The sequence below is a fragment of the Lampetra planeri genome, chromosome 48 (assembly GCF_965212315.1).
Source record: "Lampetra planeri chromosome 48, kcLamPlan1.2.h2, whole genome shotgun sequence".
In the NCBI taxonomy this organism is placed as follows: Eukaryota; Metazoa; Chordata; class Hyperoartia; order Petromyzontiformes; family Petromyzontidae; genus Lampetra; species Lampetra planeri.
In genome coordinates, this window is record NC_136154.1 from 4,866,790 (window position 1) to 4,893,292 (window position 26,503).

A 26,503-nucleotide genomic window follows, 5' to 3' on the forward strand; every position below is an offset into this window, starting at 1 on the left:
GACATTCTTGTAGTCAACATACGTGGCTATGTCTACGGGGACCTCTTCATGCGTTGATCCTGGACAGAAGCCGGAATGGGGCGGGGCCCACGTCCACGCTTTCTCATTGCTGGAAGTGAATAAGGACCGGTTGATAATTATCTATGGAATGTTTCTTCTTGGTCTATGAATTTTATAAACTCTGCCTGCCTTTTTACCTTCTGGTGTCTCCTCCACCTTTGTTTAACAAAAACAGAAAAAAAACTGTTCAGCAATGTGGACTCAGAAGCCCAGTTCTGAATCTGTCCAACTTCAGTCATTTTAAGTGGAGCGCATACTTGCCAACCCATACGGTTTACCCATATTCTTGTACTGGGAAATTGAGTTTTCAGGTCCATACGGCATACAGCCATTTCAATACGGGCAAAAAAATGTCTGCTTTTGGTTCTCCCTTGTGATGGGACTTTTTAGAATGAACGTTGAGATTTGTTAGGGCACGGGGTGACCAATAAGGTCTGAGTTGGTCTGTGATATGGGACTGATAAGGGGTTGACAGGTATGGGAGCAACACATGAAGTAAAAAATATTAAGTTTAAAAAACTATACTACAGGTAGGGAATTGAAAGCATTCCATGTGTATATGAGAGACACGGTGGCTAAGAGATGTTAACTTCTTAGCCTGGTATGCAGGAGGTCGCGAGTTCGATTCTGACCCTCATGCCTGCTGTATATTTGGAGTGTTTATATCTATCTCCCTGTGGTCGCATGAATTTTTCTCCGGGTCCTCCGGGTTTTCCCTCCACATTTATAATCAACATATGTTCAGAGCATTTGGCTGCTGCTATAAAATGCCACATGATAAGCCACTTGTAGCCAGGTCACTTCTGAAAAAGAGTTACATAGCTCAGTTGGCCTAACCTGATAAAATAAAATACATTGTGTAGCTTATATTGTTAGGTTTTTTCGGTAAAATCACGTAGGTAAAAAATAAAATTAAAAGTTAATAAAAGTAATAATGGAAATAAAATAAAATAATAAATCACGACGTTTCGGAGGCAACACAAGTCTCTGTCATCAGGTGGGACCGTCACAGCTAAAATTACTGCATCAGTAATTATTTTATTTACATTATTACTTTTATTAACTTTTAATTTTATTTTTTTACCTACGTGACTTTACCGAAAAAACCTAACAGTATGAATCCTTGCACTCACGAAAGCTTCAAATCTAGAATTGTGTAGCTTAGTTTGTATATGCTCGCTTGTGCTGCTTGCTCACCTGTCTGACGTCACCACGTAGCATGTCAGACCGTGATTTTACTGACTGATACATTTTGTTGGCCAGACAAGGAGGAAGTGGGGAAGTAGAGGCTTACTTTGTAGCAGGTAACGATGAGATTGGTCTGGACACAACCCACACGTGAGGAATGCACCGTTAAGCATCGGTGAGCTGCCAGTATCCAAGGGAGCCAACACGGGTAGCATGTGTCTTTGTTGGTGGCCCTGATCCGGTTGTTTACTTTGCATAACACGTGGTGATTGTTGAGGAGGCAGAAGAGATGATAACGAGAGAGAACGGCAAGAGGAATGACCGGAATTGGAGAACGTTACAAAAGTTGTAGACATGATGTAAGCAAGAATTGGCTTTTCAGCCTTTCTGGTAAGTATAAAGGCGGTGTTAAGATGTTCAAACACCAGCGACCTACTGATTTCAAGCCATCATCATCATTAGACCTCTTTTGCCAGTACTAACATATAACAATAAGGTTTTTCCCCTTTTTCTGGCAACAAAACTGAAACCTTTTTACAAGGAATCATGTGTGCATTAACCACAATACTTGTGGTCAAAATGTAAAAAAAACTGATTGGTCCACACCAGAGACGGCTTTGTTTTGAGCCTCGTCTCAATTCGTGCTAGACCAGAGGACGCCAAAAGGCGTATAGCTCAAAGACAATGCACTATCAAAGTAATGAGGGCTCAGGTAAGTATCTACATCATTATACCTCCATTGCCAGTACCAAAATATAACAGGGTTTTTCCCATTTTTTTATGGCAACAAAACTGAAACCTTTTTACAAGGAATCATGTGTGCATAAACCACAATACTTGTAGTCGACATGCAACCAAAAACACTGATAATATATGCATTGTCCTTGAAACTTATTGGTCCACACCAGAGACGGCTTTTCTTTAGCCTCGTCTCAGTTGGTGCTAGATCACACCCAGTTCAGGGCCACCAACAAGGACATCTGCAGCCCGCATTCCCTCTTTTGGATGCTGGAGGTTCACCGATGCTTGACGGTGAATTCCTCACTTGTAGATTGTATCCGGACCAATCTCACCATTACTCGCTACAATGCATGCCTCCACCACCACACTTAACCCCGTGTCTGCCCGATGAAATGTATCATTGAGCAAAAACGCGGTCTCACAACATACGTGGTGACATCGGACAGGTGACCAAGCAGTAACAGGCGAGCATATACGCATGTAAGGCACTCAATTCCATAACTGTTGTATGCAATCTTTTTCATTGTTTTACTTTTAATTCCATGTGTCGATCCACTTAAAAGACCTGAAGTTGGACAGAGCCAGAACTGGGCGTCTGTAGTGAGTCCACATTGTTGAACAGTTTTCTTTTTTAGTTTTTGTGTAAATAAATATGAGGATACACTGGAAGGTAAAAATGAAGTCTGAGTAGTATAAAAGTCCTAGACCAAGGAGAAACATACCACAGGCAATTATCCGGTGGTCCTTCTTCTCTTCCAGCACTGGGGAAGCGTGGACATGGGCCGCTTGGCCCCGCCGTCCCGGCTTCTGTCCGGATCATCGCAGCTGCTGCTGATGGTACTGACGTTTGGCACGGTAAGGTGGACACTGCTTGTGGGGCACTGGGGGGAAAGAATGTCCTGGAATGAGATTCGTCTCATAGGTTTGAGGCTGAGTTGGGTGTGGGGGGGTGGACTGAAACGGGATTTGAATTAAGGACATTAAGGTTCAGGTTCGGATGCCAAAGTTTGGGTGATAGTTTGAAGGTTAATGGGCTCTCGTTGTTTCGACTAATAAAGTGGCATCCCTTTCAGTCGTTTGTTGTACGTTGAACTTTTGTCGCAACTGTGGGCGTCAACGAGGTGCTTATGCCCCTGCTCTGCCAGGAGAAGGCAGTATCGCAGAAAAGCGTGTGGACAAATCCCCATCTGTTCCATCTGTATTGTGGGGGGATAGAGCATTGCCCCCTTGTACAAGGCGTGGTGTTTTTCTGCGTGCTCTGGTTTCCTCCTCCCCACGTGAATAACGACTTATGTTTAATTGCCATCTTACATCTTCCTTCAAAAACATTACTCAAGCAGAAGATTAGTGCTGGATTTGGCCACATTTACTAATGGGATTTGGAAATAAATCTTTTTAAAATGATCGAAAATGCAATTTTAACGTACAATTTTATGGAGGGACTGCATGTTGTTTTGGTGTGGTCTGTGACAGCTTTTGCTGTTGTTTTACTGCCTAGCTCAAGCTTGAAAATGTATGTATTTGAACTTAATTATTACGTATTTAAGGGGGGTAACGGTGGTAAGATGTTATCTCCCTCGCATGGTATGCAGGAGGTCAGCAGTTCGATCCCGACCCTGACACCTGCTCCATATTTAGAGTCTGCGTCTCTCTCCCCCCGTGGTCGCGTGGATTTTTTCTCAATTTTTTCCAATTTTTTCTCACACATTTAGAAACATGCAATTGTACTGCTGTAAATGTCCATATGATAAACCAATTCGTTGAGCTGTCATTTGTGATAACCAGGTCGCTACTGAAAAATATGCTAATAGGCCAATGGGCTTTACCTGGCAAGATAAAAACATAGTTCAGTTGTATTTGTATATATTTTTCAAGGATATTTGTTTGCCTTTCCTGTACTTTGCACTCCTATCGTGTTTTTGTGTGGTTTGTTGTTGTAATGTTCAGATGCCGTACCTCTACTGGACATCTGTGAAAAGAGCTTTATAGCTCATCGGATTCCTCCAGTATAAATACAGATTCTGATATACGTGTAGTGACGTAAATGGTGTCACTAGGGTGTCCGTGCCAGCTGCTGTTACAGGAGTGCAACTGTGCGTCTGGAGCCTCTCTATAGCACCAGAGTAAGTACGGCATGTCACCCAGCTCTAGGGGGCTTAGTCCTGGTGATGGCCTAAGAGAGGGCAAGTGAGGACGTGGTCGCCTGAGTGAACCCGAGAGGGCACGTGGCCGGGAAAGGCTAGTGAGGGGGCCCCGAGGGGGGCTTGAGGGGCACGTGATGCTCGGTCGAGATCCTTTGGGAAAGGTATCAAAGGGGGCGTGGCCGAAGACGGAGCGAGGCCATGCTCAAGTACATAAAGGGGCAGTCTCGAGAGTGTTATTGGCTCCTTTGTGGAATCAACCCTCGGCACGACGTCTCCTCATCTCGTCACGTCGCCCTTGGTCTTTGGTCTTCGGTTATCGTGCTCGGCATTATGGGGGAGGCAGACGTTGCTGCCCTGACCCGGTTACGTAGTTACCCAGATAGAGTTAGCTAACTGTGTTATGCTTTATGTAGTGACCATGTTGAGGTTGTAATAAACATAGTGTCTCCGAATTCAAGTGTGTGCCTCCGTGAACACCACTACATACGTAAACCTTCCACGACCAATATTGTAATGAGTCATAATTGGTTTATTTTGGGTTTTCGGTCGGTCGTCGTGTAGTTTTTGTATTTTTATGTAACCCTGTTGTTCATATTGTGATGTAAAAAAAATACAAATAGGAATAAAATAATTAAAATAATAGAATGGAAAAAAATGCAAATGACGTTAATATATATTGCTTGTGTGCGGTTAATGTAATTAAGTATGTGTTAAGTGTAATTAATAATGATTGTGCTTTAAAATATTAACATGTATGTTATTATAATTAGGAAGCGATTGTGCGCAAAGTTATCACAAGTTATTATTATTGTCTCTCGTCTATCGGTATGTATTATTATTTCGTGATATCAATAATTCTCGCTTTAACATTCACTGATTCTCGCTTTATCAATTATGTGTAATTATGACCGGTTTCAGATCTCACCGCAGGATTTAGTTTTTGTAATTAAGACAATAATGCATGAGTTAGTAAAGAAGCACTCGGAATCATGGTTAATCTAAGTAACTTTAATAGCACTTAAATTTGATTTTAAACTTTCGTGACTGCAGGAATTCATATTTTTTTCTTTCAGTAAAATCACGTAGATTGAAAACAGCAAAATAAAAAACTCACGAAGTTTCGATCGCAACACAAGCACTCGTCATCAGGCGGCGAGAAAAGGGGGGAAAACCTCCAACTGCAACTGTTTATAAAGGTTTGAAATGGGCATAGGCCAAGTGTCAGAAGGAGTGGAGACAAGTGTTGTGGGGCCGCATGAATGGACGAGCTGAAGTTGTGAGTGGGCGGGGCACAAGAGCCGCGACGCAGCATGAACGAACGAAAAGCTAGTGTTAAAGCGGCGAACTAAAGCTAGTGCTGAGCGGCGAGTGGCGCAATCCAAGTGTCTAAGCAGCATTGACGGGGCAGAGAGAGGGGGCAGAGATAGGGGGAGAGAGGGGGGTAGATATGGGGGTTTTAGATGGGGGGCATTGCACATCGCTCCACACAGCCACACTGCTGAAATTACAAATCAAGTCATGACCGAAAGTGGTTTATGACATCTTTCCAATGATTGCTGAGTTTATAACACTCTTCTCGGTGGAAATTGTGTCTGTGTCTATACACACTAACACATTCTAGGCTCCTTCAAACACTATCAGGTCGACTCGACCAACAGAACTCTTCCAGACTATAGCTTGGGCAATATTTCATGCACACTTAATCTTAGCTAATCACAACTCTTAGCTTAGTACAGTACAACTTCTCAAAATCCTTGCCTCTGCAAGTGACTCAAAATATAAAGAACGACTTAAGTTACAACTTTTCCGCAATACTTAAGAGTCTGCCTTAGCAAGAACAACTACTCAGAGCTTGCCTTTGTCGAGCTCACTCTTAGCGAAATTACGAGTGCTATCCCCGGAGTCTGCCAATGCAGGACTGGTTTGTATGATTTTGTGTGTGATTTTATCGGAATTTCTAGCTTTTTAAGGAAATTCCTAAGACAAAACAAAAGCCCAGAAGTTCCTCCCACTTTATCTCCTTAGAGTATTCATCCGGTCTTAAGTGACCTTTTGTTCTGGCTCCCTGGATACCCTGGCACCAAGGTTATCAGCTCTGCCATACTTTTATCATGTTTAGCTTCTTTTTCACACGCTGGTGGCCTGCTTTTAGTTTTACCCACCCAGCAGCATAGCAAGGGGTGTCTTGGTCCTGGCTTGCATATCTGCTTCTGCCATCTACATTACAAAGGCTCAGTCCCAGCAGCCGTACTGACCATCTCACAACAACTCCTCTCCCGCGGCCCATCTTGGCTCCTCCCCCCTTAACCAGTATATAAGGTCGGGTCTCTTGGGACTTCTCTTTACTTGATACAGCAATTGTGCTGTGACGGTTCCACCTGAAGACGGAAGCTTGTGTTGCCTCCGAAACGTCGTGATTTATTACTTAATTTCAATTATTTTTTCTATTATTTGTTATTATTTTTATTATTATTAATTTTTTACCTACGTGACTTTACCGAAAAAACATAAGAGTATATGCTGCCCTACTTCCCCCCTTCCTCCGGAGCTCATACAGCTGGTGCAAACACAGACCCACTTAATTTTACTTTGGTGTGGTATGTATGTGTAGTGAGTCCAACTGAGCCGCAGACGCTAACTTCGGGAGCAACATTATTTATTTAACACAACAGCACCAACTTAACACAACCTACGCTCGGGTCTCGAATGCCCATCGAGCCACGCTACGGCAGAACTAGACACGGGTCGCGACCCCGGTCTGGACCACAAGCTGGGTCCTGGACCACGTGGCTAGAGGCTTCTTCTCACCGACGTAGATCTTCGAACACCAACACTTGAAGAACCCCGAGCTCCTCACGGAGCTCTCGTTACATGATCCCGGGCTGGGGCTGGTTTCGCCCATAGCCCCGCCCACCTTCCAGGCTCCTCATTCCTTCTCGAAGTTCCTGAGAGCTCTCTGGGACCTCGTGAACGCCCCTCGGCCCCCATCCACCGGTGGCCCCCCTCCAGTATCGTCCGGTCACGTGACAACATGTCAGCCAGAGTATCATGCCCCAGAGTGTAACCCTGGCTGGCTGACGCTCGCTCTCTCACTGGGAGGCTGCACCACACTGCTCGTGGTGCCTTCATGCTAACCAGCGCTCACCCAACCACCGCTAGTGTTGGTACTGCAGCCCGCAACCCGGGCTGCCCGTAATGACATCACCAGCCGTGAATTCGCAAGTCCCGGCACCATACAGTGACAAGTACAGTCACTACATATGTAGCACATTTGTTTAAGCGTGAAACAGCCTTGGTTACCCGCCCCCCCCCCCCACCTTAGATCGACTCAACCTGCAGCATGCAATGATATCTGCTGGGGAGACAAAGTCGGCCAGGCACAGCTTTGGTTGTACGCCTTGCACACATTATTTTGGTTGCATAGAATAAAAAATTATAATACATATGTTGTGTGGTTAATTTTGACACCACTGAAGACTTGTAGATCCACACGGAGACGGAGCTTCATGTAAGGGCGTGCGCCAGTTGTTTATTAAACCCTTTTCTTCACACACGACTCTGTGTACTGCACACTCTCTGCCTACACTCCACACCCGACGCCTGCACCCGTTATGGTGCGTGTCAGAACTCTGACCTGCACGTGGAACTGTCTCCCATTATTCTAACCCCCGGCATGGCTTCCCCTCGCCTGCCCCGGGCGGGGGCACGCCATCACCGCCCAGCGACGGGGTGGGGCTTTAACCCTCTAGCCTTCCTTCAGCGGAGGCTGGGCTGTTCCCACTGCAGGCAGACGTTCCCATCTCTACTCACACTCCACACCCCAGGGGAAGGGTACTGGGGCTAGCACTCGCAGGCTACTCTAGCCTGGAGCTAATTTCCCCCTACCCCGGGTCCCAACTTACATCCTCACATGTTCCCGGACTCCCTCGACAACCTGGAACACGTCACGGGTCCCAACCTAAATACCCCAGGGGGACATGACGTCACCGTCCCGCCCGCCGTGCATGACATCACTCTCTGACGTCACTGCACCGGAGGATGAGCGCGACGTAATATCATTAATTTCTACTCTACACATATCTCTGAAATAGCTATTGTCCTGAATGATCCTTAGGTACAACGCTTCACCACGAACATCCATAATTCCAATAAAATCACGTTTCACATGCTTATCCCAGACCTTCTTGAAAGTATGTGGAAATGAGATGTACAGTGGCACACACACACTATGTTGGAGGAAACACTTATTAAACAACTTCCCCACGGGGTAACTCTAACAGCCTCGGGATCTATAGTAAATTGTGGCTACCCTATCGCTGTGTGAGTGCAAATTAACTATTTCGACTGGAGCAGCCAGCACACATACTGCTGACCCACGATGTCGAGCTGAAAACCAAAGATCGAAGAGATGGGCGACCCGGGTCGATCCCCCAGACGAACCCTAATCCTTGTCGGGGCTTTCCCTTTATCTCCCTGGTCGGGGCTCTGCCACGCCCTCGGCCCCGCCCCCTACTGTATGCAGACGGGGCTCTCGGCCCCCAGTCACGCATCCCCCCCCCGGTCATGTGTCCCTCCAGTACCCGGCGCTACAGTGTAGCGACAGTTTCTGTTACTACCCCCACCCCCCCCTTTTATAAAATCCAGCCGACCCGGCTGTCAAAACCCCCGAATTTTGAAGAGGAGGGGAAAAACATTTCCCAAAAAAAACTCCTCAACTTTGTGCATAGCCAACTCAGCAGAACATTCCAAGCGATGAAGCGGGTGGTGGGGGCTGTAAAGCCTGGCACTCTACAAGCGCCAACTGCATGTGGCATCGTCAACCCGAACGTTAAAAGAGTTGACAACCCGGCACCGTGAGCACGCCAATCAACATAAGGCGCGACGGGAGCGCCAACTACAAAACCCATAAAATAAACGACCAGTTGGCACGTTGAACGCATCCCCCCTGGTGGCAGAAGAACTCGAATCTCCCCCCCCCCCCCGCAAGTAACACCCAACGACGATATCAACAGCAACAAAGAATGATACAGCCACGAATACACGGGGGAAACTAGTCATAACCGATGGGGCACCAAACGCGCCTACGCGAACCAACCACAACCAGGCAGACAAGATGGGACAATATCCCATGCTGAAACGAGTCACTTGAACCACGTAATTTTTGAGCAGGTCCTCGTCGCCTGGCCCCCAGATGGAGTGAGGGAGGCCTTCTCGGAGGATCCCACGCTGGGTAGCCCAATGGGCATGGCTCCTCCCGAGGTGGGGAAGTAGGAGGCTGTACGGCCTGAGAAGATGGAGTGGGCAACGGATGCTCCTCCCCCATTTGACCCGAACCTGGCGGTGTAGCTGGGGGCTCCGCCGACCCTAGGCAATAGGGCCCTGTAAGCGAAGAGGCAGAGTCCCGCTGAGGCAACACATCCATGGACAATAGCCCCGTGACAATACACAATGATAGGAAAGTCATAAAAAAATGCAATATTCACGTGGAAACATGCTACAGAAATGTGTGCCCAATTGGTAATATGCGATTAAAAGAAACATCTCAAAACAATAGTATTCATGCAAGTGTATAATTTCTAAAAGTAGATGCTTATAAAATGGCTAGTAGGACATAAATTAATTCGTTGATGAGATTATGCGATTAAAAGAAACAACATCTAATATCCCTAAATAATTGTATTATGCAAGTGTATAGACTTGGAAAATATTTGTGTATTAATTGGCTATTAGGACATCAATTAATTGATTGTTAAGATTATGCAATCAAAGAAAACCACGACTAAAATACTTATAACGACTGTATTTCGACCACTAATTATCTCTGCACATGGATCGTGTTACCAACTGTAGGTTTTGGGGTCCAAGGAGCCGTGGGGGGCTTGCGATAGCCATTTCCTTGTGTTGTGACATCGCGGATGTCACTGTGTGGTGCCGGCCATAGAGGGGCACGGTGTGCGATGTACTTACATCGCGATATCACGTATGTAGCAACATCGTGCATGTTGCTGAGTAATGCCGGATCAAGCGAGGCACGGAGTGCGATGCATTGTCATCGCGGACACCCTGTAGGTGGGTGTCGTACCGGCCCTAGAGGCAGCGAGATGAACGCTGGGATAGCGCGGTGGCACCACGCGTGGCGTGCTGTACTTACAATATCCTACTGGAGGGAGTGGGAAAGTGTCAGCCAGGGGAGATTTTACCCTAGGCCAACTCTGGTTGACCCTGGAAGTCACGTGACAGTAAGATCTACACAGGGCCCCAAGTGGGGGGCGAGCGAGTGGTCACGTGTCAGGGGTAAGACCAAACTGGAAGGGTCAAGAGAGAGCTAGAACTCTCTCGAAGTTGGGTGTGGCCCAGGACGGGGCCGGCCACCACCCATGAGCATATAAGCGGGGTGCCCAGAGGGACCGGGGTTCAGCGTTGCTGCCATCATCTGAAGATCTACACTCCATGTTCTACGTCCGCGAAGTCTCCACCACGTTGACGAGGACCCCAGCTAGGGTCCTGTCCATTGTAGCTACTCCCAGTAACAAGCATAGATAGCCTGGTGGTCCACCACCATAGGTTATCTGTTAAAGGGGCAGTAACCCCTTTGTGTTATGTGTTGGTGTTAATTAAATGTGATGCCTCCAAGAAGTAATTTTGGGACTCAGTTGAATTCACTACACTTGTACCAAAAATATATCAGGTCCCCAGCAGGGGGCGTTGGGTCGGCGGGTGTGTGTCCGCACACGGTGTTTGATCCATTTGGACTGCTCGCCTGTCAGGCTCCATCCACAGCTCGAGTGGTTGTCGAGTCGGCACGCTGGTGGCTCACGCTGGCTGCGACGCCCGCGCTACAAGGGGTCGATGGGTCAGGCTCTGTCTGCAGCGGTGTACACGGTGGCCACGTCGCCAGATAGTGCTCGGAGCCCATCCGTCGGGTGGCAGCATGTCACTCCTCTTGGCGCCAGGCACGGTTGTTAATGCATCATGCTCGACCCAATCTGGAAGGTGCTCGGGGCTTCCGAGTCAGCACGCTCGTGGTTAGCTATTAGCTGCTGCACTGCACGTTAGCAGATTATCTGCATGCCCGGGTCGATCAGCAGTCAGAATTGTCTGTGGCCACGTTGCTCCTCATTCTATGTCAGCAACAGCTTGTTTCGCGCGAGCACCCTCAGGAGGTCAGCTGCTGTGCGTCGATGATCACTGCTTCTCGCTAACTCTCCAAAACTCATGAAAAAAACTCTCATCAGAATATCAGTCACTTGGACAACATAACTTTTCAAGCCTATGGCTTGGACAACATTTAATGCATTCTCGATGTTAGTGTATAACTCAAATCTCCACTTAACTTCTCACACGTATTAGCTGATCAAAGTATTATATAAAAAAATGCCTTCGCACACCTCTTAGCTTTTCACAACTTTTATCTTAGTACAGTACAACTTCTCACAGTTATTGATTCTGCAGCCACTACAAACAAGGAAAACCGTAGAAAAAAATACTTTCAGCGATACTGAGTCTGTCAGTGTAGATCTCCACACTTAGCAACACAAAGCCCTTTGCCTCTGCAAGACTCTTCACTTATGGTTGATTTTGACGACCATACCCTGGAGCAAGACTCTTGACACTTGCCTGGTTATGGGTGCCCCCCGGAGTTTGCCATTGCAAGACTAGTTTGTCTTGCATTACTCAGCGACATGCACAATGTTATCACATATGTGATGTCCATGATGTGAGTACATCGAACGCCGTGCCCCTCTAGGGCCGGCACCACACAGTGACATCCGCAATGTCCCTACATCAACCCACCCCCCCCCCCCCCCATGTTGCACACAGCCGTCCCGGCTGTCAACTCCCCTTTAAAACGAACAAAGTGAGTAATTTGATAGAAGTGAGTAAAAAAGTAGTAAAAAAACGCTATGTGTGCCTCAACAAGTAAAAATAACAATTACCAAATAAATACAATATGTACACTATCCACACATTAACATTAACAACGGGGAGAAGGGTGTGAGTACAGAACAACGCGAGAGAGTAAACAACAATGCAGTGAACCGCGACGCTCAGAATCCTCGTCATTGCCAACATCTCCCTTCATCACTGTGTAACAACACCCATAAGCACACTAAGGGTTAGGTTCAGCCAATAACTGACACGGCTTACCGAGTGTGACAACCAACTGAGGGAGTGGGAGTATGTGTGTGCGTGGGGATCACGAAATCCAGAGAGTTTTAGAACGAGTTCTCGTGGCCAGGCCTCCAATGGAGGTGGGCTAGCTCTCCCTGGACGTCCTGGGGGGGACATGCAATTGTCCCTTCGAGCCTGGCTACCCAGGAAGAGCAGTAGGACAGGTCGACGGGTCCTCCTTTCCTGACTCCGGTGGAGACGGCGCATGCGGCGTCTCTGGGGACGTCAAGCGCATGACACCTGGGGACAAGATCACATGACTCCTTTGAAGAGCACCCTCAGCGGGCACACACCCCAGCTCGCTGGCACATGTGACACTCGGCCCCTGAGGGGTGTGGAGATGGATTGAACTTGTGCAGTGCACTAGGAGGCTTGAGGTGTGAGGGATGCACAAACAAAATGTGCCATGCCAAGCGGATCGAATCACATCAACCGGCCCTCTCCAAGGTTTGAACAATTTGGGCGACATACCCACCGGAACCTGTGAACAGTGCTACCAGGCTCTGTCCCGAGATGCCCACTCATGCGTAGAAACACGGGAACCCCTCCGCCGTTCATTGGCCAATTGGCGAAAATCAGAATGTACCCTAGAGGCTTCCCACGATTTGGAAAGCTTCTGAAGGGTGAAGCACAGAAATTTTATATTAGCCTTGCTGGGCATGGCTTGCAATTGAATGTCAATCGGGGGGTCATGTTTTCTTCATTACATTAAACAAAAACGGCGAGTAGCCAGTGGATGCATGAGGGGCCATCCTATATGCAGATAGGACTCCGGGGATGTGCAAATCCCAGTCGAGTTGGGTTCTCGCTGACCTGGTGGCTAAACATGGATGTCAGAGTTCTATGTAGGCGCTCAAGCATGCCATCTGTCTGCAGGTGGTACGGTAACGTGCGTACCTTCTTAGCTCACAACAAATCGCACACCTTCCACAACATCTTTGAAGAAAACCTTTTGCCTTGATCAGTCAGAAGACGTTCAGGAGCACCCTTATCCATCACATAGCCATTAAGGAATGCGTCAATGATCATCGCCGCTGACTGGTTAGGGAGAGGTCAGGCGACAAGCCAGCGTGAAAAATACTCGACTCCCACCAGCAAGTACTTATTCTTATGAGGTGTAGTGGGAAACGGACCAAGAATGTCCAGGGCTACTAATTCGTTCAAGCGGGAAACCCGAATCCATTGTAATGGTTGACAACAGGGTTTTGCCGGTGGCTTTTGCTGAGCACACTGCACACACCTCTTCAACAAATTAGCGACATCCTCGGCCATGCCAGACCAGAAGAAGTCCAACTTGAGTGTGGCCAGCATCTTATGCACACCTAGGCACAACAGGCGCTCGTGCACCGTCCAAATGACCTTGCCCCACAGGGCAGTGGGCACCACGATGTTGTATCGGCACAACCCTCCGTCCCAATGCATGAGCAATACGCCCTTAAGAATGACAGAGGTGATACCCCGTCTATTTTCGCCCCCCGCAGGGTCTCTGACACGGTGTCGCAATTTAAGCAGGGAAGCGTCCTCCACCTGGAGGCGCCCCCACTTTGCATGGTCCAGCCCAATGACAGCGATACACGCCGCCTGGCCCTCAGCCAACTCAGATGTTACCATGTTGGCCGACACCATGAGGGGAGGGGACGATGGTTCAGTGACCGGCTTACAGCGCTCTGAGCCCGAAAAGCAGGCTCACCCGCCACTCATTGGTAAGCGTGACAGGGCGTCAGCATTCGTGTGACAGGAGCCCTTGCGATAGGTGACCTTAAAGGAGTGATCCTGGAGGACCTCCAACCAGCGTGAAAGTTGGCCAGATGGCAACGCGTATTGCAGTGCTATGTGGTCCGAGGGCACTTGAAAGTGCCTACCATACAAATAGAGATTATACTGTAGCACAAAAAACACAATGGCTAACAGTTCCCGGCACGTTATGTAAAACTGTTGTTCGGCCAGAGACAGCACCTTGCTGCCGTATGCGACAACGCTCTCGACACCATGGACAACTTGGGACAAAACAGCTCCAATTCCTGTGTTATTAGCATCCGTATCAAGGACGAATGGCAAAAAAAAAATTGGGGTGGCAGAGGGGAGGGGCATTCACCAAGCCATCCTAGAGTGCAACAAATGCGGCCTCCTCCTCCCACCAGTGGAATTCATGACCCTGAGCTGTCAAGGCTTGGAAAGGCTTAGCGATGGTAGCAAACCCGGGGACAAAACAGCGGTAATATGGACGCGAATCCTATGAAACTGCTTACCTCCCCCACAAATGTGGGGGTTGGCCAAGTTCTAACACAAGCGGTTTTGTGCGGGTGAGATGCAATAACCGATTAGCTCACTATGTGGCCAAGATACTGAACCGACTTTTGGAGGAAGTGACATTTCTGTGGTTTAAATTTCAGGTTGGCAGCACGCATTTTCAGAAAAACAGCGTGTAGCCATTACAGATATCCGTCAAACATGCGGATAAAAATTATGATATCACCGAGGTATATCAAGAGTCCCACTGGAGACCGGCTAGGACCAGTTCCATTAATCGCTGGAACATAAGCGGCATGGAATGAACACCCATCGGAAGCCAATTGAATTCAAACAAGCCTTGTGGTGTACGAAAGGCTGCCTTGGGCTTAGTGGCATCGTCTAGTGGCAACTGCCAGAACCCGGAGAGGAGATCAAGAGTAGAAAAAAACTGCGCCCCGGCCAGTGCATCCAGTGAGCGATCCATTCGAGGTAAAGGGCACGCATCAGCGAGTGACCTTATACAGGTAGGAACAACAGTTCCACACTGCCCACCAGGGATTATTTGTCTGTCTGTCTGTCGTGCATGGCCCCGCCCCACCAGAGCCCTCCCATTGGCTCGGGGGCGCCGACCATGGGAGCGGGGGGGTTAGTGGTGGGGGGGGGGGGGCACCGCCACGACTCGGGCCAATGAGGAAATGGGCGACGTTTCATTCACAAAATGGAACTGCGGGAGGGTGGCTCCGTTCAAAAAATGGAACCCTTGAAAAGAAAAAAGCTGATTTTTTGCCTCGTGTTTCTTTCAACATTCCCAGCCTTAAAGTAATTCAGTTGGGGGTAGGAGTGGTGGGGCTGGGTGGGGAGGGGAGGGTGGGGTGGGGCTGGGTGGGGCTGGGTGGGGAGGGTGGGGAGGGGCTGGGTGGGGAGGGTGGGGGGTGGGAGGGGTGGGGCTGGGTGGGGAGGGGCTAGTCACCCGTATTGCCCTTATAAAACTCAACATTTAACCTACACACTACACTATACACGACACGATACTTATACAGGTAGGAACAACAGGTTCCACACTGCCCACCAGGGATTATTTGTCTGTCTGTTGTGCACGAATGCGCTGTCCAACCAAGTTCCTACCTGCCCACTCCGAAAGAACGTGTTTTAGCTGGCAGAAATCCACACAAAAAGCAAGCTACCATCGTGTTTATTAACGAGTACATTCGGTGCTCCCCATGTGTTGGTGGAAGGCGAAATAATGTCTGCGGCTAACGTTTCGTCAACCGCCAGCCGAACGTGGTCCTTTCCCGCAGGGCTCAGCCGGTTGGGATTCTGCCGGATGGGAGCGGCGTCGCCCATATCAATGTGATGACTCAAAAGCGTAGTGCGTCCAATGTCAAATTTCCTTTTACTAAAACATCTGAAAATTCACGCAAAAGCGCTCGCAGCTTTCCCCTCTGGACCTCAGACAAATCTGCTTTCTCAGCAAAAAGCTTCTCCATCCACCCCTCATCAGGTTTCTTGCGCGGCCGCGTATTTGAAGCGGCACTCACATTCCCCACAATGCTTCCCTCAGGAAGCGCTGACGATGCATGAGCTAACACGGTACCTTCCTGGATAATCGACGTGTCTAACCCTGCATTAAGGACCTGGATGAAAGGCTCCTGGTCGTTGGACACCAACGTCTGCGCCCCCAACAACGCAAAACCACGACTGACTTTATTAGTGGGATCCAAGAGAATTCCTCCCACTGTCGCTCCTTGATCAAGCGGCTTCCGCAACCATGAGGGAACCAACATTTGCACGCTGCGGGGAATCCTCACCGTCCGACACGCAAGCACTTGCACAATAGCATTAGCCAAGTATATGCAGGTGGTAGCTATCCGAACTGTTAAAGTTATTTAGATTTCTTTCAATTTCGATAGATTATCTAATTAGTCTTGGCCAGTAGTGGCTAGTTTTGCACAAAACTTCAACATTATCAAACTCAATTGAGTGTCCTTGTTGGCACGCGTGTTCTGCTACTGCTGACAGTTGTATTTGGGAGAATTAAATGTTTATATGATGTTCTTTAGTCTCGTGCTGATCATTCGTCCTGTTTGCCCAATATAACATTTACCGCACGTGCAGTTATTCCTGTACACACCTTCTGCATTGAAGCGAATAATCAAATAATACATTATTTAAATGCATGCCTAAAAAGGGCAGCAACTTCAATTTGGATTACCGTTGGAAGGGCTATTTTAATAAACAAAATAGACAGGAAGGACAAGTTCAAAGGGCACGCATAATGTACTATGCCTCAGTAATCCCCCCCCCCCCCCACATTGTGCAAGAGCGCAGCTGCGTGGTCAATACATCTACGCCTCTATATAAGGAACATAACAGTAAGACTTCTCCACAAATCTGGCAGTAGCCTGATGAAGCTAGTTGTAATTACAGCGAAAAGACGTACTCAGATTGTAAATGTTGTGGCTTGGCTCTCCAACACACCGGTGTGCTGTAATAGTGGCGAATTGACACATTTTAACTTTGGAGCTTTCGTGACTGCAGGAATTATTCTTTGGTTCTTTCGGTAAAGTCACGTATAAAGAAAAAATAATAAATTTAATAATAACATACGACGTTTCGATTGCAACACAAGCAATCATCATCAGGTATAATGAAATAGCGACATAAAATCTAACCAGAAAAAATTATAGACAGACATATAAGCAGACAGATATCACCAAGACACACACAGCGGGCAACACAGGTACAGAGAGGGGTAATCGTCTCTGTGGGGTGGCCTTAAATAGACAGAGGGGGGCGGAGGCAGCGAGAGGGAGGGGTTAGAGACAAAATTTACATGTCAATGAGTACAACAAAAAATAAGTGAGCAGGCTTAGGGGGAGAAAGAGACACACTAAAATTAAATAACCCAGCAAAGTATCGAAATATTATGTAAAACGACACAGAAAGTCGGTCAACACACAATTAACGCATAGCCTGGTCGATTACGTATTTCAAAGATTGCTAAGTTAGAATTTAAGTGTGAAAGTTTCAAAGAAAGACAAAACATGAAAACAAGAAGAACGGAGACAAAGCAGAACCTAAGAACGACAAAAAACGAGTGTAGACAGAAAAAATTACACTAAATAAACAGGCAGAGAGAGAGAGAATAAAAAACCCAGAGAGAGAGAAAAAAGGTAAACTTGGAACTTCCCCGTAGAAGTGGTTCAATCTTAACTTTGGAGCTTTCGTGACTGCAGGAATTATTCTTTGGTTCTTTCGGTAAAGTCACGTATAAAGAAAAAATAATAAATTAAATAATAACATACGACGTTTCGATTGCAACACAAGCAATCATCATCAGGTATAATGAAATAGCGACATAAAATCTAACCAGAAAAAATTATAGACAGACATATAAGCAGACAGATATCACCAAGACACACACAGCGGGCAACACAGGTACAGAGAGGGGTAATCGTCTCTGTGGGGTGGCCTTAAATAGACAGAGGGGGGCGGAGGCAGCGAGAGGGAGGGGTTAGAGACAAAATTTACATGTCAATGAGTACAACAAAAAATAAGTGAGCAGGCTTAGGGGGAGAAAGAGACACACTAAAATTAAATAACCCAGCAAAGTATCGAAATATTATGTAAAACGACACAGAGAGTCGGTCAACACACAATTAACGCATAGCCTGGTCGATTACGTATTTCAAAGATTGCTAAGTTAGAATTTAAGTGTGAAAGTTTCAAAGAAAGACAAAACATAAAAACAAGAGGAACGGAGACAAAGCAGAACCTAAGAACGACAAAAAACGAGTGTAGACAGAAAAAATTACACTAAATAAACAGGCAGAGAGAGAGAATAAAAAAACCCAGAGAGAGAGAAAAAAGGTAAACTTGGAACTTCCCCGTAGAAGTGGTTCAATCTTAACTTTGGAGCTTTCGTGACTGCAGGAATTATTCTTTGGTTCTTTCGGTAAAGTCACGTATAAAGAAAAAATAATAAATTAAATAATAACATACGACGTTTCGATTGCAACACAAGCAATCATCATCAGGTATAATTAAATAGCGACATAAAATCTAACCAGAAAAAATTATAGACAGACATATAAGCAGACAGATATCACCAAGACACACACAGCGGGCAACACAGGTGTAGTGGTGGTACGTGCTGGGGTAGCGATCAGGTGCCAGCGCGTTGTGATTGGATGTGTGGGTGGTGACGCGCGCTGACGGTGAGGGATCAGGGGTCAGCGCGGGATCGTGGGTTGTGTGGTGTTGATTGGCTGGGTGCCGGTGACGTGCTGGTGTGGGAGTGATCGAGTGGCAGCGCGGCGTGATTGGTTGGTGAGTGGAAACACGCGTTGGGGAAAGAGGATCGTACAAATAACGCGTTGTGATTGGTTCACTAACAAGCGATGCTCGCATCGAGGTCCGCATCCGCTCCGTCTCCCGGGAGGAACGACTATATAAGAGGATGCGCACAGGCGCACAGGGAGAGTGTAACCAGCGAAGACTGAAGACGGGAAGAAGAGCCAGGGCCCTGCGGTACCTAGTCCCGCTGTCCTGCCAGGACCGGGACTCTGTGTAACCCAGAGGCGGGGGTAGTGTGAGCATGCAGTGTCAGCATGCCGAGTGTGTAGCCGGGGCCTAGAGTCTACACGAGACGAGTGATATGGGTGTAGCCAGAGGCGTAGGGTCTACACGAGACGAGTCTACACAAGAAGAGTCTACCCGAGACGAGTGATGTGTGTGTAGCCAGAGGCATAGAGTCTACACGAGAAGAGTCTACACGAGACGAGTGATGTGTGTGTAGCCAGAGGCATAGGGTCTACACGAGAAGAGTCTACACGAGACGAGTGATGTGTGTGTAGCCAGAGGCATAGGGTCTACACGAGGTGAGTCTACACGAGACGAGTGAGGCGTGTGTAGCTAGAGGCTTGGAGTCTACACGAGTTCAGTACGGTGTGTTATAAGAGGAGAAGAGGTTACGAGTTGTACCGGTGTCTGGTGACCGTACGCGGAAGAATAGAGACTACACGTTGTATCGAGATAAGTGAAGATTTAATAAAAGAAGTGTGTTACCCGTCAAGGAGTTTCCTGCCGTCATTTCCAATACTTCAACTGGCGTCAGAAGTGAAACTGTCTTCCAAGCATGGATACGAGGAAGACCGTTCGGACCCACGGGAGTGACCGCGAGGACAACCTTGACAACCCGGGCCAGCTGCCGTCGGGGGGTGAGGACGAAGAATGGCCCACGTTGCAGGATCCGCCGGCGGCGCCGGAGGAGCGGAGGGGGACCGAGGCCGTGCTCCGGGAGGCGCACTCTCGTCTGGCGGAGCTGCTGCTCGCCGCCGCGTCCATCCTGGCGGAGATCAGCTCGTTGGCTGGAGCGGAGATGGCAGCGGACATTCTACAGGGTCGCCCTGCAGATTCCCGCCAAAATGACTTGGCGATTCCCGCCATTTCATCAGCGGCGACTTTTGGCGGGAACGGCGACCGCCACGTGGGTGCGGGTCTCCAAGCGCGCCATCTTACGTCATCGACGCGCGCTGCGGACCGCCATCAGGCGTCCGCCATTGGAGCCGCCATCTTACACACCGACGGCGCGGCGGGAAGAAACCACGACGCGGAGGACGACTTCATTTTTCAACAGCGCCTCCCCGCATTGTCAGCCTTCAAGGCGGAAGGCGGGGACTGGGGCCAGTTTCAGCGCAGATTTTTGGCGCATCAGGAGATGTCGGCCTGGTCCGATGCTACGGCGCTGCGGGCATTGCCTGCCATGTTGGACGACAACGCGCTCGCGGCCTTCATGTCAGCTCGGAGGTCGGACCGATCCACGCTTAAGGCAGCGCTGGGTCTCATGGCCAGGGTCTACGGACCTCCCTCGGCGTGCCGCCATCATTTTTATGCGAGGCGGAAGGCGGAAACGGAGACCGCGCTCGCCTATCGCACGGCGTTGCTGGCTCTCGCCGATGCTGCATTCCCTCGTATGGACGAGGAGGGCCAGGATGCGATGGTTTTGGAGCAGCTGCTTAAGTTGGCGCAGGACCTGGGGGTCCCCATCAACACGGCCGACGAGATCGACATTTCTTCCTTCTGGGTCGCTACGAGTATACAAGCGCACGAGGCCCTTCAACGCAAACAGGGGGTCGTCTGCAACGCTGCTGTGGCTTCAACTCCGGGTCCGGTGATCACCGAACTACAAGTCGTCAGTCCGCGAGAGGAGGCGTTCACCGCGGGATGACCGGGGGACTGGAGGTCGGGGGGTCGGTCGCCTCTGCGATCGACCCGCAAGCTGGAGCAACCGAGATCACCGACGACCCTCATCACGTGCTACAACTGCGGCCTCCGGGGCCACGTGGCGTCCGGTTGCCGCGCGCCCCGTCAGCGCGCCATGGGATCTCGGCTGGACGACGACCAAGGCCCCAAGGCATCCCTACAAACCCCGGCAAGTCGCGGCACCTCACATGCTCGGCCCACACACTCGACACGCATGGGCCGTCGCGGAGCGACGGAAGAGGGCCGGTTAGGGTTCGGGGATTCGGTACGGCGAGGGGGTTTCGGCCGGGACCGGAGAGACATTGAGTGGTCGCAGTTGGGACATAGAATTGTGGCTGCTTCAGCGGGTTCATCCATCGTTGCGGGTTCTATTGATGGGGTAGAGGTCAGGGTATTGGTGGACACGGGGGCGTCGGCGACGATTATATCTGACCTCATTTATAACATTCTCCCCGTCCAGTGCCGTCCACTGCTCCCAGTGGATGTGCCGTTTTTCGCCGCAAATGGGGGATCGTTGGGCATTATCGGTCAGATTAGGGCGTCCATTTGCATAGGAGATATCAAATTGTCGGAACCCGTTTTTGTTTCGTCTTCTTTGGCGGTTCCTTGTCTATTGGGCACTGATTTTTTGGCTAAGATGCCCATTAAAATTCTAATCGATCAGCGTTGCATTGAACTACCTTCGGGTCACCGCATTTCATTTTTGACGAGCCCTACTGAGATTCGGACGGCGTGCGCCACGATACAAGCATTGGCGACGCAGACCGTGCACGTGCCCCCGGGTTCACAGATGTTAATTCCCCTCCGGTTAAGGAAACCATGGGGAGAGGGGACTTCGGAACAAGGCATGCTTTTGGGTCCTTCTAACAGGGCTGTAGGAGGGGTCGATCTGTCGGTGGCTCACACTTTGGTTCGGGCGGACAAGGATCCGTTTGTGATGGTTTTAAACGCTGGATCGCGGCCAGCCGTCATTCAGCAGGGTACCGTGCTGGCTCACGCGGCGCGGGTTCCTGCGGAGGAACGGCTGGTTGCGCATATTGATTCGAGCCCCACGCAGAATATTGAACCGAAAGAGGACCTTGAATGGGTCCATTCGCTGTGCGCGGGCGCGGACGATTTGTCAGGGGTGCAGTTGGGTGCGCTGCGCGAGTTACTAATGGAATTTTCTGATGTGTTCAGCAAGCATAAATATGACATTGGGTGTACGGATTTGGTACGCCACCACATTGACACGGGCGATGCGGCACCGGTCAGGTTAAATCCCTTCCGGCTGAGTCCTGCCGAAAAGGAACATGTTCAGTCGGCCGTTAACGATATGCTTGAAGCCTACATTATTTCGCCTTCCTCCAGTCCGTGGGGAGCACCTATTGTGCTGGTTAAGAAGCAAGACGGCTCCTTGCGATTTTGCGTAGATTTCCGTCGCCTGAATAAGATCTCTGTGGCTGACGCGTATCCGCTCCCCAGGATGGATGAGTCCCTCGATGCATTGTCTGGTGCACGATATTTTTCGACTCTTGATTTGTTATCGGGATTCTGGCAGTTGCCGCTCGACGAAGAGTCTAAACCTAAGACAGCATTTCGGACTCCAGGGGGCCTGTTCCAGTTTAACCGGTTGCCCATGGGACTTCACTCCTCTCCAGCGACGTTTCAGCGCCTTATGGAGTTGGTTTTGTCAGGCTTGCAATGGGAGACGTGCTTGATTTACCTTGACGATGTCATTGTTTTCAGTAAAACATTTGAGGAACACCTCCAGCGATTGAGAGGGGTGTTCTTGCGAATGCGATCGGCTAAATTGAAATTTAAACCGGCCAAATGCCACCTTTTTTGTAAGTCCGTTAGATACTTGGGTCACATTGTCGACTCTTCGGGGATCTCTACCGATCCCGCGAAGACGGACTGTGTCGGTTCATGGCCGACGCCCACGTCGGTTGCAGACGTGCGCAGTTTCATTGGGTTTGCTTCGTATTATCGCCGATTCGTTGAGCACTTCGCCACTATTGCAAAACCCTTGCACGCTCTCACGGCAAAGGGTGTGAAGTTCAAATGGGGACCGGAAGAGGAGGCCGCATTCTGCGCCCTTCGGGACGCCTTGGTGGGCGCCCCACCCTTGCGTTATCCGGATTTTGCGAGTCCCTTCTTGCTAGACACGGATGCTAGCAACACGGGCATTGGGGCGGTACTGTCCCAGGTCGTTGGGGGAGTCGAAAGGGTGGTCGCTTATGGTAGCAGGGTGTTGTCTCCGGCTGAGCAGCGCTACTGCGTCACCCGTCGTGAACTGCTCGCCATTGTTTTTTTGTACAACAGTTCAGACCATATCTCTATGGGCGTCACTTTACGGTCCGGACGGACCACGCGGCGCTACAGTATTCATTGAAGGTCGCCCAACCCTCGGGCCAATTGTCGCGGTGGTTGGAAGTCCTCCAAGACTATCAGTTCACGACCACATACCGGAAGGGGTTGCGACACACAAATGCCGATGCCCTGTCGCGATTGTTGCCGTGTCAGAAATGTGCGTGTTTATCGGGATCGGCGCGCTGTAAACCGCCGGTTGTGGAAGATAAGGGGACATTGGCTGCGACTGCGGGCGCGCCAATCGGGGAGGTCCCCGCTACTTGTCAGGATCGAGACTCGCTGCTCTCATTGTCGCTGGGCGAGTGGGGCCGCCTCCAAATGGCGGACAGCTCCCTGCTAGCATTGCGCCGCAGGGTGGGTGGTCCTAAAGAGGACCAGGAGCGAACTGGCTCCTATGTACTTAAACAGGGCATGTTGATGAGATGGGACAGTTTGTCCCGGCGGCACGCGCTGGTGGTGCCTTCGGCCGTAAGGGGGAAAATTGTTTTGGCCGCACACGAACGCCTCTTGCATTTGGGAGTAAACAAAACTCTTGCCCTGCTTCAGCGTGACTATTATTGGCCGGGAATGGGGAGTGACGTGGTAAATATTCTGAAGGGGTGCGTTGAGTGCGCCAGACGGAAACCACCACCCGTGCTAGCTAATCCACCGCTGCAATCGATTCAGGTCTCGCGCACTAACGAGCTCGTTGCACTCGATATTTTGGGGCCTTTTCCAGTCACGCCTAGAGGGAATAGATACCTCTTGGTGGGGGTCGAATATTTCACCCGGTGGCCTATGGCGTGGCCTCTCGTCAACCAGTCGGCAGCGGCTGTGACGGACGCCTTTGTCCAGGGCTATGTCCTGGACAAGGGGGCTCCCGAACGCTTGCTGACCGACCAAGGTAAAACATTTTCGAGTAAATTGTTGCAAGAGGTGTGCGATTTATTGGGTACTAAAAAGGTGCGTACCTCCCCGTACCACCCGCAGACAGACAGGATGGTGGAAAGACTTCACAAGACTTTGACTTCTATGCTGTGCCAGCAGGTGTGTGAGGCACATGTATATTGGGACCTTCAGGTCCCAGGGGTCCTTGCCGCGTACAGAATGGCCCCCCATGCAGCGACAGGGTTTTCCCCATTCTATTTGATGTACGGTCGGGAAGCCGACCCGCCCATGGAAACGCAGCTTGGTCTGTCCGCTCCACGAACCAATTCTAAATTGGCGGAACATATTAAATTCAATATTCACAAGCTAACGGAGGCAAGGGAGGCCGCACGGCTTAATTCGCGGGCTCGCCAAATTGCTAACAAACGACTGCGGGCACGGAAGGTGTCCGTGCACGAATGGAAACCGGGTGACAGGGCCTGGCTGCATTGCCCTCAGGCGCCCTTGGCTACGTCGCCTAAATTGTTGAGGCCATGGCGGGGGCCCGTGGAGATCGTGCGCGTGGCACGGCCCCAGTGCGTTCAGATAAAATGGGGAAAACGACGGTGGTACGTCCACCCCTCCCGACTGAAACCGTTCTCGCCTCCATATGGCCTCCCATTGTGTCGTGAGGGCCGAGCATGTGACGTGACCGACGACCCAATGTCTCTGCCTGATCCTCACATGTCTCCGCCTGATCTGCTCCCAGGTGTCTCGGAACTGACAGCTGCCGACCACCGGCGGCCGGATCTTCGCGGCGGGGCCGGGCCTTTCAGACCCGTTCCACGCCGTCTAGAGCAGCCGGAGCCGCCGGACGGTCGTCAGTGTCCCGTCCCGTATGACGGACCAGCCAGACGGACTCGCGCCAGGTCGCGCTACTTTGTTTGACCTGCCACGTGAGGAGTCGAGGCAGTGGGAGCGCCTCGTCACTTCGTTACTTGCAGAGACGCGGAGCACGTTCGTTTTCTAGAAATTGCTTTTATTATGTTGTTCGTCGGGCTGTATATAGTTTTTTTATATATAAGGTGTTGTGTGTGGTATTGTTAACTTTTCTTGCGGTTATTGTCAAATTGTAAATAGGTTGCTGTTGTGTTGTTGTTGTGTTACGGGGCACACTGGGGGGGGGGGGTTTGTTGTGTTAACGATGTGGGAGGTTGTTGGTTAGCAGGCGGGACGGCTGCAGGCTATGTGGGGGGGGGGTGATGTAGTGGTGATACGCGCTGGGGTAGCGATCAGGTGCCAGCGCGTTGTGATTGGATGTGTGGGTGGTGACGCGCGCTGACGGTGAGGGATCAGGGGTCAGCGCGGGATCGTGGGTTGTGTGGTGTTGATTGGCTGGGTGCCGGTGACGTGCTGGTGTGGGAGTGATCGAGTGGCAGCGCGGCGTGATTGGTTGGTGAGTGGAAACACGCGTTAGGGAAAGAGGATTGTACAGATAACGCGTTGTGATTGGTTCACTAACAAGCGATGCTCGCATCGAGGTCCGCATCCGCTCCGTCTCCCGGGAGGAACGACTATATAAGGGGATGCGCACAGGCGCACAGGGAGAGTGTAACCAGCGAAGACTGAAGACGGGAAGAAGAGCCAGGGCCCTGCGGTACCTAGTCCCGCTGTCCTGCGAGGACCGGGACTCTGTGTAACCCAGAGGCGGGGGTAGTGTGAGCATGCAGTGTCAGCATGCCGAGTGTGTAGCCGGGGCCTAGAGTCTACACGAGACGAGTGATATGGGTGTAGCCAGAGGCGTAGGGTCTACACGAGACGAGTCTACACAAGAAGAGTCTACCCGAGACGAGTGATGTGTGTGTAGCCAGAGGCATAGAGTCTACACGAGAAGAGTCTACACGAGACGAGTGATGTGTGTGTAGCCAGAGGCATAGGGTCTACACAAGGCGAGTCTACACGAGACGAGTGAGGCGTGTGTAGCTAGAGGCTTGGAGTCTACACGAGTTCAGTACGGTGTGTTATACGAGGAGAAGAGGATACGAGTTGTACCGGTGTCTGGTGACCGTACGCGGAAGAATAGAGACTACACGTTGTATCGAGATAAGTGAAGATTTAATAAAAGAAGTGTGTTACCCGTCAAGGAGTTTCCTGCCGTCATTTCCAATACTTCACAGGTACAGAGAGGGGTAATCGTCTCTGTGGGGTGGCCTTAAATAGACAGAGGGGGTCGGAGGCAGCGAGAGGGAGGGGTTAGAGACAAAATTTACATGTCAATGAGTACAACAAAAAAGAAGTGAGCAGGCTTAGGGGGAGAAAGAGACACACTAAAATTAAATAACCCAGCAAAGTATTGAAATATTATGTAAAACGACACAGAGAGTCGGTCAACACACAATTAACGCATAGCCTGGTCGATTACGTATTTCAAAGATTGCTAAGTTAGAATTTAAGTGTGAAAATTTCAAAGAAAGACAAAACATAAAAACAAGAGGAACGGAGAC

The 26,503-nt window shown here is 49.8% G+C and overlaps 1 protein-coding gene across 1 annotated transcript in view; it reads left to right on the top strand.

The window, feature by feature from the left end:
- Positions 1-2,236: 2,236 nt before the first annotated feature.
- LOC144733723 (uncharacterized) overlaps positions 2,237-26,503 on the top strand; it is a 67,614-nt gene continuing 43,347 nt past the window's right edge. The window contains exons 1-2 of the mRNA XM_078615747.1: positions 2,237-2,469; positions 2,749-2,844. Of these exons, the coding sequence (XP_078471873.1) occupies positions 2,767-2,844 (78 nt within the window). The 5' untranslated portion in view covers positions 2,237-2,469; positions 2,749-2,766. The remainder of the gene's footprint in view (positions 2,470-2,748; positions 2,845-26,503) is intronic.